The sequence below is a fragment of the Sapajus apella genome, unplaced genomic scaffold (genome assembly GCF_009761245.1).
Source record: "Sapajus apella isolate SASKATOON/1434 unplaced genomic scaffold, GSC_monkey_1.0 scaffold107, whole genome shotgun sequence".
Lineage (NCBI taxonomy): Eukaryota > Metazoa > Chordata > Mammalia > Primates > Cebidae > Sapajus > Sapajus apella.
In genome coordinates, this window is record NW_022437047.1 from 3040948 (window position 1) to 3059045 (window position 18098).

Below are 18098 nucleotides of genomic sequence, written 5' to 3' on the forward strand. Positions count from 1 at the left end.
TCTACTTCCCGATTTCCTTTCAGTTTTGGCTTGAAATGATATTCAATGTATACATGAACTTGAGTCACATCTTGCTGCCTAATACTTATCGAGTTACATTTTGGGTATTATGTATTACTCGTAATACCTATTGAGTTACATTTTGAGTATTATATATTACTCATAATACATATTGAGTTACATTTTGCTGCATAATACATTACCCCAAAGTTTAACACCTCAAAGCAGCACATACATATCTCATACCCTTCTGAGGGTCAGGAATCTAGGAGCAGCTTAGCTGGGTGACTGTGGCTCCGAGTCTCTCACGAGGCTGCAGTGAAACTGCTGGCCAGGGCTGGAGGACCCCTTCCAACCTCACTCCATGGCTGTTGGTGGTGGCAGGCTTCAGTTCTCCATGTGGCTCTCTCAATGTAATTTCCCCCAGAGTGAGTTGTCAGAGAGAATGTGCAACCAGTAATTATCTGTTAGCACGTGTCATTTCTGGCACATTCGATTGGTCACTCAGACCAACTCTAATACATGCGAGAGTGACTTTGCAAGGGTGTGGGTTCCAGGAGGAGAGCATCGTTGGAGCCATCTTGGAGACTGGCTAACGCACAGATGGGTGGTACATTTTATAATACGGGGTCTTTCTGAGTGTCAATGTGGTGTGTTCCTATGTGAACTTAATTCTGTTAAACTTAATTAAATTCTAGGTATGCTCTCAGCAAAGATTTTTACTTTCTTCAATACAGGCCCCCACACTGTTACATTCATTCCAAGTGTTTCATATGTCTTATTCCTATTACGAAAGGATTTTTTTTCACATGGTATTTTCTAAGTAGTTGTTGCACTCATATAGGAGATGCTATTGATTTTGACACCCATGATTTTACAGTGGAGACAAGGCAGAAACTACTCCAGACTCACCTGCTGTCGCCCTTCCTTACGTGGTGGCCGTGCCAGGCTCAGGCATGCTGAGATGATGGGGCTGTCTGGCCATCACTGGTCATATGGACTTCAGCTTTGAAAGGATCTTATGTGGAAACAAAGTGCCTGATAGGAGTCTCCGGGACCCCCATTTCTGCCCTCCTTGGCTCCCGCTGGCAAGGCTGGCTCAGTCCCTATCACCTTCTCCTGGACTTCGGCGAGAGTCCACTGGCTGTTCCCCCTGCCTCCTGCTCTCCCAGTGCCCTCTCCACACTAGTGCCAGAGCTGCTTCTAAGAGATCCCTGAAAGCCCTCCTCAGCTTCGGAACCCCAGGGGACTTGGATGGTTTCTTCATGGCCACTTCCCAGTCTTCCTGGCATAGGGAGGCCTGGTTTGCCTGCATTTCCCTCTCTGGGGTGAGTCCCTGCTCCATAGATGCTGAGCCCCCAGAAGTTCGTTCTTTTAGATCACATTTTCAAACTTTTGAAATGCATTATAGTTCAGTCATCTGAATTATGTAAGTATATCCTACTCATTGTGAAAAACAACAGAGTTGTCCAGTCTTATTTCCCCCCATTCCAAGAAGCTAAGAAGCAATGCTAAACAATTAGATGTGTGATCTTCCCTATTTTTCCCTTTGTCTCCACAGAAGTAATTGAACATACAGAATTTTGAAAAATGGATTACCCTGTGCATAGTATTCCGCACGGTGTCTTTTCATGTATCAGCGGTGGCCCCTTCCCTCGACAAACAGACAGTCGACCTCACTGTGACAGATGTAGAGCTCCACGCTGGGCAACCCACTCCCACGGAGGGACATTCAGGTGATTTCCAGTCACTTGCACAACAGCGTTGCGTGCGTGTGCCTCCCGGGCCCGAAAGAAACTGCGTTAGCGTGCAGCATTAAACATGGCACATGGGCCGGTGAAAAATGAAAGCAAAATAAAAACCAGTTGAAAGGCGGCAGAAAACCTGTGTGAATACTCCGTGGCTCTCCTGCCTGGTTTCCAGCCGCGGACTCTGCTCTTCGGTGGACACCTGCTCCTGGGGTCCACAGGGACCCCGCTCACCCGGGTTGCCAAGACGAGTGCCTCCCCGTGCGGCCGCCAGGGGGCGCCCCAAGCGGGCCGAGCGCCGCCGCCGCCCAAGAGAATTGACTGGCGCGAGGGCGCCGAAACGCGCCTTTCCAGAAACCGGAGCCTGCTCGCTCCCAGGCTGCCATCCGCGGCTGGGTCACGCCCACGTCCCCGCGATTCGGTGTGTCTTGGCCTCCCGCCCCACTTACCTGGGAGTGCCGTGCCAGGGAGCACCCCGCCTCCAGCGCGATCCCCTCGGTCGCACAAAGTGGGCGCTAGCGGGCGTCATTGTGGTCCGGCCGCCTCCCACCCTCCCCAGGATCCGCCAGGGTGGCGCCATCGCCATTCGCGCCTGCCACCAGCCGGCCCATTCCTGCTGCTTTCTACAGCATTGTCTCTGCCCCATGCCCTCTTGTGGTCGTAGGCATCCGGTGGCCCGGGAAAGACAGAAAGAAGCTGCCACAGGAACCCAGACACGCCGGGGACCTTCCTCCCCTTATCTCCTCTCTGGATTCGGGCGTCCCCCACCAGCCACGGTGAGGGCGAGAAAGAGAATAGCTGAATGGAGACTGGGGAGGACCCCAGGTCTCAGAAAGTGAGGGGAGCCAGGACTCCCGCAGGGGAGTTGGTGCAAGGCCTGAGGTGGGAGAAGAGTGGCGGGCAGATGGGAGTCCAGGACCACATCTCTGCAGGGGACAGGAGAGTCCTGTGCAGGCTCCAGGAAGGTCTGGGTCACACTGGGACCAGACAGCTGGATCTGGGCGCGTCACCTGACTACCCTGCTGTGTCCTGGACACTGCCCAGCTAAGCAGGAGCTTCAACCCTGTGGGCTTACAGCTCACCTGAACCTGCTTAGTCCGTCTTCCTGTCGTGTTAACCTTGCCGAGGGCCAAGAGCCCGACTCTCCACCCCACTTCCATCACTCTTGGGTACCTGACCCACCTTCCACCTTCATGGGCAGGGAAGGAGACAGGAAGGTCACCAATCCAACCAAGCCACAGTGCCAAATTCTCTTGGTTCATTTGTTTTCCCCAGTCGGGTTATGTTTTCAAACCATGAACAGATTCATAGTTGCTAGTGAATGCCAAATTTCAAAATGAGGTAGTCCTAATAGGGTGACTTGTCCATTAGGTAGCCATAGGTGAGCCATTTACTTTCTCTGAGCTTCAATATCCTTGTCCCAATAAAAAGCATCTGTGATTAGCTCTGAGCACATATTTAGGGTGAGCTTTTGCCCTAAATATGAGCAGGTGGGTTTCCTCCTGGCAGAAGGCAACATCCTGCCCTTCCAGCGTGCTTCTGATCAGGGCACAGAGAAGAGCCAGGTTCATCTTCTTTCTTTTTGGTCAACTCCAGACATCTGCAACAAACAACAAGATTAACAACAACCATTACAATTGGCCCCTGGAGGGTTTATCTGTCAGGACATGCATGGCTGTAGGATCTCATTATAGGCCAAATGGAAAGGATGTCTGCTTCCTTTCTGTCCTGCAATTCCACGATAAAATCCCCTCTAGTTGTCTCTACTGATTCCATTTTGTTTTCTTTCTTGGCCATAATACAGATAGGAGGAAAAATCTTTCTTCTCCCAAGGCGAAGTTTTAAACACATCACCTCAGAATGCCAAATGTTCTGGAAAAGAAGAGAGAAAAGAAGAAAATTGGCAATGAAGGAGCCGGCAGAGAGACTGGGGCTGAGGGGGCTGAGGGGCTCAGCAGCTCCTGGCAGGCTCCTCTGGTCTCTGTTTGAAATTGGCTGAAAAGACATGGAATTTAGCAGGCAAAGCTGCCTCCTTCTCCTCCTCTTATCTGCAGAGGAGAGATCGGTTCCCAGCTGGTTGGGGCAGTGTCATCGATACAGCTGGTGTCATTGTTACCTTCCACTAACAGATCACTCGACACCTACTGGCCCAGGCAGGGCTAGGACTGGGTATTGCCTGGCTGAGCTGGAGGCTTGGGCTCTCCTCATTGTCCCAGAACCCCAGGTGAGGCCAAGACATGAGCTCTGCTGTGATGCTGCGCTTAGTGACCCAGCAAAAGGACTAGATTGCTCCTGGTGGCTGCTCTACCTTGCAGAGTCCCAGCTGCCCCTTTGGTTCCTGTTGTCTGGCCTCTTTAGCTGTCCTGGGTAGAGGAGATGGGTCTGTCGCTGGCTGCGAGCTGAGGCCAACTGAAGATGCTGCATAGAGAAGGGGCACCAAGAGTGGTCCTGGATTGACGAGTGGAGAGCCGCCCTTCAGTCGTTCTGCCTGGCCTTGCTTCTTTGGCTGGCTGCCCTTCCGGTGCGTGCATCCCAGGCGGTATCATGCTGCAGCAGATCCTGCACGACATGTACATCGACCCCGAGCTCCTCACCGAGCTCAGTGATGTGCAGAAGCACATCCTCTTCTACAAGATGCGGGAGGAGCAGCTGAGGCGCTGGAGGGAGCGGGAGACTTGGGAGGCCCTGGCCCAGGACGAGGGTCTCAGGCCTCCAAAGACCAAGCGAGGTACGTGGCTGGGAGTCATGGAGGGGCAGCCCGCCAGTCCCCCAGGAGGTAGAAAAATCAGCAGGGCCAGGCTGTGCTCTTCTTCAAGATGGGCACTGGGGTGATGAGGGCTGGGGGCTTGAGACCCTTGTCCGGTGGGCATCAGGTCCCATGAGCCTGGGCTTTTGTCTTTTGACCAGGACTTTGGGCTTCGAGGCTGCTGCAGAGGTGTCCAGGGGCCCTATTGGGGTGGGGGAGTTGGGACTTGCTTTGTCTTGTTGTGGAAAGCCCGAGTTCTGGGAAGACACCAGAGACTTCGGATTGCGCTCTGACGTGGGTGGCAATGGCAGGGTGAACAAGGGCATATGTGTGACCCTTGCCATTGGGTCTGGGCCAGGGTGTGGTATTGACATGCAGTTCCTCTCTCCCTGGCATGCGTGGCACAGCAGTTCTCTGCTAGGGCCCCTTTCTGTGGATTGCGCCTCTTCCTCCAGATCCTCCAGCAGGAGGATGCTGTGGGTTATGCCTGGAGTTCCACTGGGCATCCGGAGAGAGGGCATCAGGGAATGTCCCATACAATGAATGACCAGCCCCAAGTGGTTGTAGCAACTGTAGTTGAGAGCCTACATTTCAGGTGTTTTGTATGAAAAGTCATGTGCCAGTCAGTCCTGTGGACTGGTATACCTGTGGGTGAAGGAGTTCGTTCTGGACCCCTGGGCCAGAAGCTGGCTGGCTGCTGAGGCTTGGGTTGGCACAGAACTCAATCCTGCTGGGGATGGTAGTTTCTGTGAATGCTGCATGCACTTTGCAGTTTGCAAGGCTTATGTGCCTTTGCCCTTTGAAGTTTTCAATCCAGGACAAAGCCCTGTTTCAGAGCTGAGCACACAGGCCCCTTGGTGATGTGGCCCTTCTCCATGCCAGGCTCACTGCTGGCCAGTCCCCACCAGGTGCCACAGGCCACACTTGCACCACCTGGACATGCTTGCTCTTGCCTCTGGTCTTCACATGAGTGGCTCTTGCTGTTGGAAATGTCCTTCCAACTTCATCTACCTGACAGATTCCATCAGACTGGCCCCCTGCCCTGGAATGTTCAGGGATGCCCTTGCATAGGGCAGTGCTTGCTCCTTTGTGGCTGCCTGGCATATAGGACCCGCCCCTGCCCTGGCACTTGCCACCCTGTCATTATCATTCCTCATCTGCTTTCCTGGCTCTCCGATGGACTCAAAGGCATGGGCACATGAGGCCTTACTCCACTCTGCCTTCCTCTCCTGGGCCCAGCACAGTGCTGGCACACAGTGTTAAATCCTTGTTTTGAACAAGACACAGCAGGACTCTTCGGGGAGGTTGGGGCAGAGCTGTGATGTGGCTGTAGGTGGCTGGTGCCAAGGTTGGGGCCCTCTGGGCTGGGCTGCACTGGCAGCTGCATCACTAACTGGTGAAGTGGCAAGCCGTCTTGCCAGCCCCACCCGGCCTGAGCCCTGGGAACTCGCATTGCCTGCGTGATAATTCTTCTGGGAGGGAGACAGATGCCTAAAAATTTAACTGGAAAAATATTTATACAGAGATTTGTCACACATTGACATCTACATTATCATGTATAAATTATACATTAAACTCATTCAGCTTCTGGTGCAGAAGACCCTTTCTCTAATAAGTAATTTTCTGATTTATAAAGAATGGAAAAGCGGGGAAGCGCACCCAGGAATGTGTGTATCCCAGGTCAGGATCTTGCTTGGATCTCGGCTCTTTGCTTTGGTCCTGGGTTTTGGAACTCTCTGGGCAGGCTACTGGGGAGCCTGGGGGCCAGCCCTGCCCAGAAGCCTGCAGAGCTTTCAGCTGGAGGGTCCAGGAGGTACAGGATCTGCTTCATGTCCTGGGGTCGTGATGAAGGAAGGCAACAGCCCATGAGCTTTATGTCGACTGGGTGCCTACCCAGCCCTTGCTGCTCCCATATCTCTGCAGGGTGGCAGGGCCACCTTCAGATAAGGAAGGTGAGGCTCAGAGAAGTGACATGCTACATCCAAGGTCACCCAGCTGCTACATCCCATGACTTGGATCTGGGGTCTGGTGACTGAATTTTTTTTTTTTTTTCCATTCATTCACTTCCAAACTCGGGACTCCAATTAAACAAGTGATCTGTGCACACATTCATTTCTTCCCTCATTCACTAATCCGTTCACTTTCCAGCATTACTATGTGCCAGCTTTGGTGATTGGGACAGTGCTTGTCCTGGAGACAGTGGGTAGACGGATCATAGGGAGCACAGCCGACTTGAGTGCCAAGGGTGAGGCTTTGTGCAAAGCAGCCGTGCCGTGTCCCAGGGCGGGGAGTGTGTAGGGATCCCCCCACGGAGGGATCTTCTTTTCCTTCCCTTGATGTTGCCAGAGGACTCAGGAGGTCCTCCAGATGCTGGTGAGACCCCAGCCCCAGCTGGCGTCCAGGCTCTTGACACTGTCTTGAGAAAGAACTCGGAAATGGATCAGGATGATACGAAAGGCAAGGAACTGTTAGTGAGACGTGAAAGTACACACTTGAGAGAGAAGTGCGGGCGTGCTCATCGGAACGTGTCATTCCCCGCAGAGTCTGGGTTTCTAATTTTATGGGTGTTTCTTTAATTAGGGGATGGAATAATTATTAGGCATTCTGGAAGAAGAGGAGATTTCAGGGAGCCCCCTGGGTTACTGTCCCCTTTCTTTCTTCTTTGGGTTTGCCAAGAAGAGCCATGGACAAGACACCCTGAATGGGATTTTGGCTGTTTTTGCTCTCTTCCTTTGAGTTTTCTGTTATGTTGTTGTTTCTTTGCCTTGTTCTTGTTTTAGCTATTGTTTGGGGTTTTCCATGCTCCTGTGACCACCTAGTGCTATTCCTGTCTCACTGACAGGCATCCTCTTTCCTGGTCCCCTCCCCACGCATTTGTTCTGAAGGAAGCACCTGCTGTGCCTCTGCTGAACTGTGTGCTGTCTGTCCCCTTGGGATCCCTGAGCACGACTTGACTCAGTCCTGGTCAGCCTAGAGTGACACTGGGTCTCCTCCGGGCCCTCGTCCCCAGTCCTGCCTGTGCTCTAAAGCCTCCCCTCTCCCTTCTTTCCTGGGAACATTCCTCGCTCCTGGCAAGCCTGGCTTTGCCATCCCTTGGACTCAAGTTACACTCTCTGTGGCCCTATAGACAGGCAGGCAGGACAAGGTGTGCCTGGAGAGAGTGCAAGTAAGCACTGGTGATGTGGATCATTCTCGCTTACAGAACCTCGGAGGTTTTCTTGACTCTGGGACCCACATTTGGAACCCACAGAAGTAAGCTGGGGTGAAAGCTTAGAGGTAGACTGTGAAAGGTAGGAAGGAGAGGAGGTGGGGGCACGCTGGACACATCACTCCTCTGAGCATGTGGCATTTCATTTCTTTTCTTTTTTTTTTTTTTTTGAGTCTGAGTCTCGTTCTGTTGCCAGGCTGGAGTGCAATGGTGCCATCTTGGCTCACTGCAACCTCTGCCTCCTGGGTTCAAGCAATTCTCCTGCCTCAGCCTTCTGAGTAGCTGGGACTATAGGCGTGCACCACCACACCCAGCTAATTTTTGTATTTTTAGTAGAGATGGGGTTTCACCATGTTGGCTAGGATTGTCTCGATCTCCTGACCTCAGGTGATCCGCCCTCCTCGGCCTCCCGAAGTGCTGGGATTACAGGCGTGAGCCGCCGAGCCCGGCCCTGGGCATTTCTTTTTTTGTTTTCACTTTATGCTTTGGCAAGAACCTTCTGATGTTCTATGCCGTTGTGGATGGTGTGGAGCCCTCCGCTTGGTAGTTTTCTCATCTAACATCATGTTTACTGTTCTATCACCTTTCTGACAAAGTTTGTTGTCCAGTATATTGAGTATATGGAGACTCAGAGAAGGCGTGTTATCACGCTATGTCCCAGCAAGACTTACGTCAAATCCCTGTAGCATGGCCACGGCCTGGGCAATCTCATCCCCTCTTCACTCTCCTTGGCCACCACAGGAATGCACACCCTGTGTTAGGAATTACAAACTTCACAAACCTGTGGGCTCCTCTGTGCTTACTCAGTTATCCCAGGTTCTCAGGGCCAGAGCTGGGTGTGGGACACAGGGACACAGGACTCAGGACATATGCCCACACTGCTGACCCAGGAAACTTCCCTGTCTGGACCTGTTAGTTCTTCAGTTCTATTTTTATTTTATTTTATTTTATTTGAGATGGAGTCTCACTCTGTTGCCCAGATTGGAGTGCAGTGGTGTGATCTCAGCTCATTGCTACCACTGCCTCCTGGGTTCAAGCGATACTCCTGTCTCAGTCTCCCAAGTAGCTGAGATTACAGACATCCACACCATGCCCAGCTAATTTTTGTATTTAATAGAGACATAGTTTCATCATGTTGGCCAGGCTGGTTTTGAACTCTTGACCTCAGGTGATCTGTCCACCTCAGCCTCCCAAAGTGCTGGGATTACAGGCATGAGCCACTGTGCCTGGCCCTGTCAGTTTTATCTTGATTGACAGTTTCTGCCACTGTTAAATTGGTTCCTCTGTGACCATGTCTTCATCTGTCTGGATGCTTTTGCCTGAGAGCCAGACGTCTTTCTCTCCCGCTCTTCCCACTCTCCTGTTTGTGAATCCAGCCTGACCACTCAGGAAGCTGCTTCTTTCCTTTGGGTTTCCTACCAGGCAGCCAGCTCTCCTGTGCCTGCTCACTGGCCTGCCCTCATTCCAGCCAGTGGAGTGCTCTGAGCCTAGTGGGGTTCCAGCCTCCACTGCCTCCATTCTCCATAGCTGGGCTCAAGATGTGCTCCCAGATGCAGCTCTGACCTGGGGCCTGAGGGGGTCACCCTCTTTAGCACTCTATTTCTCAGCATCAAGTCACTTTTACTGCCCTCATGGAAGCTGTATGACACCATCCTTCTCACTAGGCATCTGGCTTTCCTGTTTCCTGGCGCCCATCCAGTCACCACAGCAACCTTGCCTGCTGGGCCTGGGTCCTCCCGACCTCAACATGTCCTATTTCCAGGCATGGAAGTCTCGACCTTGCACACCAGCCCTGGCTGGAACCCTGCACGGAGCCCTGCACCTGCCTGCAGATATTCCCATGGTGGCCCTGATCTCAGTGCAGCCCCTGCCCACCCTGCCTCAAGCTCATGCCTACAGTTTTTTCCCACAGGAGCTGCAGACTTTTGGACACATGAATTAGCTCATGCATTCCCCTGCTTCAGTGGCTTTCATGGCACTCACAGGCCTTTGCTGGCACCTGCCCACCCCTTCAACCTAATTTCCAACCTGTGCGTCCCTTTGCATGGAATGCTGTTTCCCCAGATCCTCATGAGGCTCTTCCATGTCATCATACATCTCTCAGTGGAATGCTGAGTTCTTCACTGGCCACCCACTTGCAGCGAGCCCCATCCCAGTCTCTCTCTTTCAACAGCTGCCTACTTTTCTTCCTAGCGCTTACCATGTCTGCAAGTGTCTTTAAAAATGATGGTAAAATACACATAACATGAAATTTACCATTTTAGCCATTTTAAAGTGTGTAATTCGGCGACATTTAGTACATTCAAAATGTTGTCCTACTATCACCACTGTCTAGTTCCAGAACATTTTTCTCACTTTAAAAACAAACCCGAAGCCATGAATGCTCACCCCCATCCCCTCCTCCGCTCAGACACTGGCAGCCACAGATCTGCTTTCCGTCTCTGTGAATTTGCCTCTTTCTTCTTCTCCTTCTATTTCTCCTCCCTCTCCTCTTCCCTTTCTTCTTCTTCCTCTCCTCCTTTCTTTTCTCCTCCTCTTCTCCCCTTTCTTCTTCTTCCTCTCCTCTTTGCTCCACGTATCTGTTTCCTTTCTATGGTCCATCTCCTTCATTAGCCTGAAAGTACCACTAGACCATGGATGTTGCTTGTATTGTTCAAGTTTCTATCCCAGCATCGAGAACAAGGCCTGGGGCAGAGTTGGGGTGTACATGGGTGAGTAGCGGCTAAGGTGCTTACATGCCTGCTGTGACAGAGGGTTTGACTGGGGAGACAGATGCTAAAGGACTGCTTTTTTGAGTGAAAGGCTGTGTGCTGCACAATGTGACCCCCTCCGCCCCACTACACATTGAAAATCTTTTCTAAAAGTGTAAAAATCAGAATATATGTGTGCTTTGGGATTTGCTGTAGAGGCTGATATATAATAATATATGTGTAACTAATGACACATCTGTCACCTGTCACTCTTACTCATAACTCATTCCATTTTCTTTTCCTTTTTTCTCTCTTTCTTTTTTCTTTTCTTTCTTTCTTTTTTTTTTTTTTTTTTTTGAAATAAGGTCTTGCTCTGTCTTCTAGGCTGGAGTGCAGTGGCACAATCTCAGCTCACTGCAACCTCCGCCTCCCAGGTTCAAGTGATCCTCCCACCTCAGCCTCCAAAGTAGCTGGGATTACAGGTGTCTGCCACCATGCACAGCTAATTTTTGTGTTTTTTGTAGAGGTAGGGTCTCAGTAGGTTGCTGAGGCTGCTCTCAAGCTTCTGGGCTCAAGCAATCTACCAGCCTCCTAAAGTGCTGGGATTATAGGTGTGAGATTCCACGCCTGGCCTCTCATTCAATTTCCATTTCTTGTTTTAGGATTTGAACTTGAGTTTTAGCCTGACCAATGCTGCTTTTTTTCTTTGCATTTACTTGGGGTATATTTGCCTGTATCTTCCCCCCCTCCCCCACCCCCAGCCTTTTGATGCCATTTTGTTTTAGGAGGCTCTTTTGGAAAATGTATATTAACTTGCATACAGTATTTTAAAACTTATTTTTGTAAATATATTCTAGCCCATTCTCTTTATCAGGAATGAAACATAATCTACTGAAGATGAGAAGCATAGGCTGTTTTTATATTCTTCCCTGTGATTTTGTTGGTGCAATCAAGGATGGTAACATCAGATTTCAGCTGATTTTGTTTACATTATGTATTTCATCTCTCGAGATTTAGTTTTTTGCTTATGGTAGAGGTTTTATAATCAAATCGCAATAACAATAGTTATTTGGATGTTAACTCCACTTTGTGCTGGTTTCATTGCTCCCTACATGTTTTCCCTCTGAGGGGCAGTGATAAATGCTTTATTTCCCTTTGCCCCACTGTACAAGTGATTTGTCCAGTCAAGCAGCACACCCTTCCCTGCTGGGATTCTCAGCACATTACACTGAAGAAACTAAGCACCAAGGGAAATTCTTGCTTAAAGCTGCCTTGCGCCCCATCCTTATTCTTGCTGTCATAATATGTTCTCGGGACACTAGATTTTGGCATGCTGATTTTCCTCAGCCTCCTTCAGTTTTTGTTGTTGTTGTTGTTAGTTCCAACAGCTTTTTGGTTGGATCATCTAGGGAGCAATGCTGCACAGGAACACTGGGAAGTTGAGGGAGCGGATACCCTGGTTATCTGCAACGTAGCTCTTTGTAGCTGTTGTTCATGACCCGTTTCCTGGACACTGGGGACAGTGATTCTAGAACAGTGCTGGGAGGGGGAGGGAGGGGTTAGGGAGGTGACTGACAGAATCTCCTCCCTGGTATTTCTTAGTGATGTTTATTTACCATTAGTGCCCCATTTCTTTTGTTAAGAAAGCCTTTCTTGTCACCATGCAAATATTCAAGGAACAATTCTCTGGAGGAAATACTTGATCCTGTGTGTGTAAGGACAGAAAATGAAGTGTCTACACTAATTTTTCCAGGAAGACAAGAAGTAAGAAGTCTCTTGTGCCATGAGAATTGGGAAGTTGGGGGTGAGTGTGGGTCTGAGGGACTAGTTAAGGCAGCAGGTGATGAAGGAGATATTGCCAGCTTCTGGAGGGGAGCCCCAAAATCAAGCAAGAAGAAAATCATTAGAAGTGGATTTAGGGTGACACAGGGCTGTCCACCTGACCCTAGAGAGATGCCCTATCACCTGCCACCTATAGGTAGGTAGCTCTGGGGGGTGTTTGGAGGCCAAGCAGATCCTGCCCCTCTTCCAGACTTCCCAGCCAAGGGATGCTCCCTTAGCTCATTTTCTGAGGATTCTAAGGTGGGAAATAGTGTCCTAGATTCTTTTCCAGTTTTTTTAGACAGAGTCTTGCTCTGTTACCCAGGCTGGAATGCACTGGTGTGATATCAGGTCACTGAAACCTCCGCCTCCCGAGTTCAAGCGATTCTCCTGCCTCAGCCTCCCGAGTAGCTGGGATTCAGGTGCATGCCACCACACCCAGCTAATTTTTGTATTTTTAGTAGAGGCAGGGTTTTGCCATGTTGCCCAGGCTGGTCTTGAACTCCTGACCTCAGGTAATCTGCCTGCCTTAGCCTCCCAAAGCACTGGGATTACAGGTGTGAGCCACCGTGCCTGGTCTCATTTTTCCTCCCTTGGGCTGGCTTGATGCTATTTTCAAAATGCCTATAGCATGGTGGATGGATCCAGGCCAACTCAGTTTTCATCCTAATTCCACTGGGGTGGCCTTGGAAAGTCACTGGTGCAATGAAAATAACACCTCTTTCCCAACAGTGTTTTGGGAGAATTCAAAATGCTTCTTCAACAAGGCGGACAGCTTCCGCTACCATGCAGCACTTAAGAGCCAGGCCATGCTTGTTTCCTTCCTTTCCTGGTTCTGCTGGCAGATCCCCTTGGAATTAGTCTGGGCCTCTTCCTGAGTGCTCCATGGCTAGCCCTGGTCTATGGGACCAGCCACATCATTGCCTAGCCAACATCAGTTTTTTCTGGAGTCTCAGCAATGGGGGTGACTTAGGGAGTGAGGGCTTTCCTGTGTGTCTCAGATAGATCATCAACTCTTGTGTAGTTTACAAATTTACTTTTTACGATATATTGGGGGAAATTCAGTTTTTATAGTCAAGGTCACTCTTGATTCTTAGGATGCTGATAAGCTTTTCAGATGGATGATGTAAAGATGAAGCATCATGGTGAGTGTGGGAAGAGCCCACGGGGAATTGCTGTGATCTGCTGGTAACTCGCCATCCAGCCTGTGGCCTAGGATTCTCTGATTGTGATTGTGTGGCTAAGCGTAGGGCTCCCCCCTGAGCCAGGCAGTGGAACAAAGGCTAGGGATCTCCGAGAGCTGTGATGGGGACTTGGGGTGTGTGTGTGTGTGTGTGTGTGTGTGTGTGTGTGTGTGTGTGTGTTTGACATGTGTTCTGCTGGTGTTTGGGGCATGGAGAGAGGAGCTGGGGGCCAGACCTTTCTGTTCCATCTGCCTAGGCAGTGAGACCTGGTATGGCCCTGCTGTGTACTAGGTGCTCCACCCAGGTTTGTGGCCTTGACATTGATGGGGCTTTCTGGCCCCTAGCCTCCTGTTCTACCTTCATATGGCAGCCAAAAAGGCGAGACAGCTGCACAGATGAGTGAACTCCTCAGAGGTGTAGTCTCAGCATCCCCCCCTGGAGTTCAGATCCTTCATCTGTAATGGGCATGGGCTTTACTGAAGCCACCTCCCTCCAGTGGCAGTTGTGGGGATTGAGTGAGCCACTGTGCAAAGTGGCTGAAGTCCACCCGGCAGGCACAGCAGCTGCCAAGGGCTTCTGGTTTCTTTGCAGCCTGCCATGTTGCTCTTGCTTCCTTCCTGCCTTCCCCAGGCCTAGCCATGAGGTTCTTATGCAGCTCCATCTGCAAAGGCCACCAGGGCTCACCGCTCCCCATCTTTAGCACCAGTGCTTACTAGGTGGGCAATGACAGGAGCCAGAGCAGAGGCTACTGTGAGCAGGCGCCGGGGGGGGGGGTCACCTATAGTCACCAGTGGCGGTGGCACTTGGTACCTGGCAGGCATGGGCATCCCCAGGGCTGAGGGTGTTTTTTGTGGCTATGGAGAAAGATTAATATATGGAACCCTTAGCTGTCAGCTTTGAGTAATCTGTGTTCACATAAAAAGAACTTGCAGTCTTAGTCAGCTAAGGGCTTTTGGTGGGGAGGAGGGGTAAAGGGGTCCCTGGAATCTAAGGAAGATGGGTCGGGTGACAGAGCAAGACGTAAAGGCAGCTGCATTCTTTGACGTGAAGGAGAACTCCCCCAGATGGTGGGCCTATCAGGCCTGTGCTAGGCTCTGTCTGGGCCTCCGCTTATCTGACCCCTCAGTGACCTGGCAGATGCACTCCTATGCATTTCAGAAAATCTAAGAGTGCTCGATTGAAAGACACACCATTATTTTATGTTCTGCTAAGAAAGCTGTAAATTAAATTATGATATACCAGTGGTTGTGAGATACATCCTGATTTCAGAAATGTTAAAATAGATGTCTTTGAATCAATGAAATAAGGTATTACATCCATTTTAGTTGAGCAAGTGCAATCTCAGGGAGGTTTAGCAACCTGCTCTAAAAACAAGTAGGAGTTGTAATTATAACCTGATCTCAGGCCTGTTCTTCCTGCCACTGTAGCAGGAGCTGCTTTGGGAAACAGAGCTCTGGAACACCGAATGGAGAAGGAAGAAGTTTGTTTGGCCGGGGAGCCTGAGGGATAATTGGTCCAAAGCTCAGCTCATGTAACCAAGGAAGGTTCTGCCTTTATATAGGCTTATACTTTAGATATTACACGTGGAAGAATCTTGGGTTTACAGTCTTAGGACTCACGTATGAAAGGGTTACAGTTTACAGTTTCAGGAATCACATATGAAAGGGTTCTGGTTTACAGTTTTAGGACTCACATGTGAAAAGGTTTCGGGTTTGATCTTGTTTTAAGTAAAAACAGTGTCTTCTGGAGAGTTTCCCCAAGACCAAGCCTGTCACCTACAGGAAGGTGAAACAGGAGGCGCCAGTTGGTCAGCCTTTTCTTCGATTGAAATGCAGTGTGATAGTCAAAGGGAAAGTTGATCTCAGATTCCGGGGTCTCCTTCTTCACTGCCACAACATAGGGAAGCTTCCTCTGCACTGCTTCTGCCATGATGAAAAAGATATATTGCAGGTGGTTAAAGATTGACACACAAAAAAGGAAAAACTTAAAATTACCAAAGTAACAAAAGAAAATATGTGAGTCTATTGGGGGAGAGTGAAGTCTTTCTTAGAATAAAATTCAACAAGGAAAAAAAAAGAAAAAGAAAAAGAAACATGACTTGACTTTTAAAAATCTTAATAAAAGATGCCAAACTTAAAAAATGAATGAAGCTGCATTTAAATACGAGAAAAATATTTGCAACATTTATAACAGGCAAAGGATTAGTATCTAGAAAACATAAGTGCCCCAAATCAATTAGCAAACGACAAACAACCAATAGAAAATGGAGAAAAAAATGAACAAGCAATTCACAGGAGAGAAATTCAAATCACAATGAAGATGCAAAAAGGCATTCAACTTCACTGATAAACCACCTCCACGCAAACTAAAGCAATCAGGTTAGCAAGAGTTAGAAGAGTCTAAGAGTAGCCATGTTAATGAGGACCCAGGCAAGGAGATTCTCTCCCACACTGCGAGGGGTGAGACACACAGAGGGACTGAGTGCCTGTCCCTTTCCGGTGTTTCTGCGGGTTCCCAAAGAGCTTGGGCACATGGACGTGGGGTGGTGGTGTCTTAGTCCAGGCTGCTATAAGAAGTTATCACACACTGAGTAGTTCAAACAACAAACATTTCTCACATCCCTGGACTCTGGATGTCTGAGGTCAGGGAGCCAGCAGCAGGATCAGGGGTCTGGTGAGACCCCTCTTCCTGGATGCCGAGGGCTGACTTCTCCTGTATCCTTACATGGTGGAAAGAAAGAGTAAGGGATGGTCTCTTCTTATAAAGGCACTAATCCCATTTATGAAGGTTCCATTCTGTTGACCTAATTACCTCTTGCCCTAATTACCTTCCAAAGGGCATACCTCCTAATACCATTACATTGGGACTAGGGTTTCCACGTATGAATTACAGGAGTACACAAACATTCAGACTTTTAGGCCATTGTTAGAGAACAAAGGTTCATGCCCAGGGTCACCCAGCTGGTCAGTGTTCAGTGGACCAGCAGGGAGCCTGAGTTTCAGTGCAGTTTCCCTTTCCTTCCCTTCTCCTGGCTGCTGCCAAAAGACCAGGGACTGCTGGAATAGGACTGACTGCATGGAGGGAGGTGCCTCTCCTGGGCTGTTGCAAGGCTCCAGCTGGGGGATGCTGACCTGAGCTGCCATGCTTCCTTTCTCTCCCCTGGGATTCTTTTCTCTCCCCTCATTGCAGGATGCTGATGCTGGCCCGTCTCTGCTTCCCCATCTCTGTACCTCCCTGCTTCCACCTCCAGCCTGGAGGACAGCAGGGGAAGCTCCAGACAAAGGCCACCAGCGGCTTATCTGGGCACTCCCTGTAACTCGATCCCAGCTCTCACTGCAACTCAGAGGAGATGGGTGGAAGTAGCAGGTTGTAGACGTCTACCTGTCCCTCTGCTATCTCTCAGAGTGGCTAGCATTACTGCTTTCCAGGGTTTTCTCACCTAAGAATCAGCAAAGCTTCCTACGGTTTTCCCATTTGGAAACAGATTTTGCCTTAGATGTTGAGGTCTAAATTCTTTGGGTTCACTTTCATGTGTGTTTATCCCATGTCCTGTTAGAATTACATAATCCTAGGCTTGCTTGCTTTCCTTCCCTCCCCTCGCCTCCCCTCCCTTCCTTTCCTTTCCTTTCCCTTTTTTTTTTTTTTTTTGATATGAAGTTTCACTCTTGTTGCTGGAGTGCAATGGCACAATCTTGGCTCACTGCAACCTCCACCTCCTGAATTCAAGCGATTCTCCTGTCTCAGCCTCCTGAGTAGCTGAGCTTACAGGTGCCCACTACCATGCCTGGCTAATTTTTTGTATTTTTAATAGGACGGGGTTTCACCATCCTATTAAAAATACGAAAAATTAGCCAGGCATGGTAGTGGGCACCTGTAAGCTCAGCACTTTGGGAGGCTGAGGCAGGTGGATCGCCTGAGGTGAAGTTCAAGACCAGTTGGCCAGGCTGGCCTTGAACTCCTGACCTCAGGTGGTCCATCCGCCTCGGCCTCCCAAAGTGCTGGGATTACAGGTGTGAGCCACCATGCCCAGCCGGCATCGCTTATTTCTATCCTATTATTTCAATGGTGTGCTTTTTTTTTTCTAGGCACCATGGTGGGGTTCTCACCCTCAAACTATAAGATGCTAAAGATTTACAATGTCCTGTCCCTGTCCCTAGGACATGTGCAGCTCCCTTATTTTACAGATTAAGTGATTTGGATCCCAGAGCTTTTAAGGAACAGGACTGAAAGCAGGGTCTGCGTCCTCACTGGCGCATTGATTCTGCTGTGTCTCTATATTGAAGGAATTACAGACAGGGAGTAGGGGTTGGAGGTGGGGCGTTGTGGATTTCCCAGTGATAGTTACACCAAGTCCTACCAGATTTGGGGCATCATGGCTCTCGTGGGAGCTCTCCTTGGGTTTGTCTTTGTTTTAGCAAGAGAGGATCCAGGCTTCATAGAAAGTGTGGCCTTGAGCTGGGATAGGAGGGCAGCATTTCACAGTTACAAGGTTGGAAGGAGTGATGCTGGTGGCTTAGTGTGACCAGCCCCATGTCTGTGTTGCTCATACACCCCAAGAGCAGTGCTGAATGCAACATCAGACAGCCTGGCACTATTGGCAGCAGCCCCTGTGCCCACACAGTGCTAGGCTTTTGCCTTCTCTATGACAGAGGCATGTGTGATGGTAAGAGTGTCTGGGTTCAATTTTCGCTGCCCACTTTC

General features: G+C 49.8%; 1 protein-coding gene across 4 annotated transcripts in view; it reads left to right on the forward strand.

Annotated features, from left to right (window-relative positions):
* The first annotated feature begins 1984 nt into the window (after positions 1 to 1984).
* Positions 1985 to 18098, forward strand: part of SH2D4B (SH2 domain containing 4B) — a 101451-nt gene continuing 85337 nt past the window's right edge. For all 4 annotated transcript variants that reach the window (XR_004263014.1, XM_032259254.1, XM_032259255.1 and 1 more), the window contains exon 1: positions 1985 to 4476. Coding sequence is in view for 3 of the 4 variants with exons in the window: in XM_032259254.1 (XP_032115145.1) it covers positions 4293 to 4476 (184 nt within the window). In the remaining variant the exon portion in view is untranslated. The remainder of the gene's footprint in view (positions 4477 to 18098) is intronic.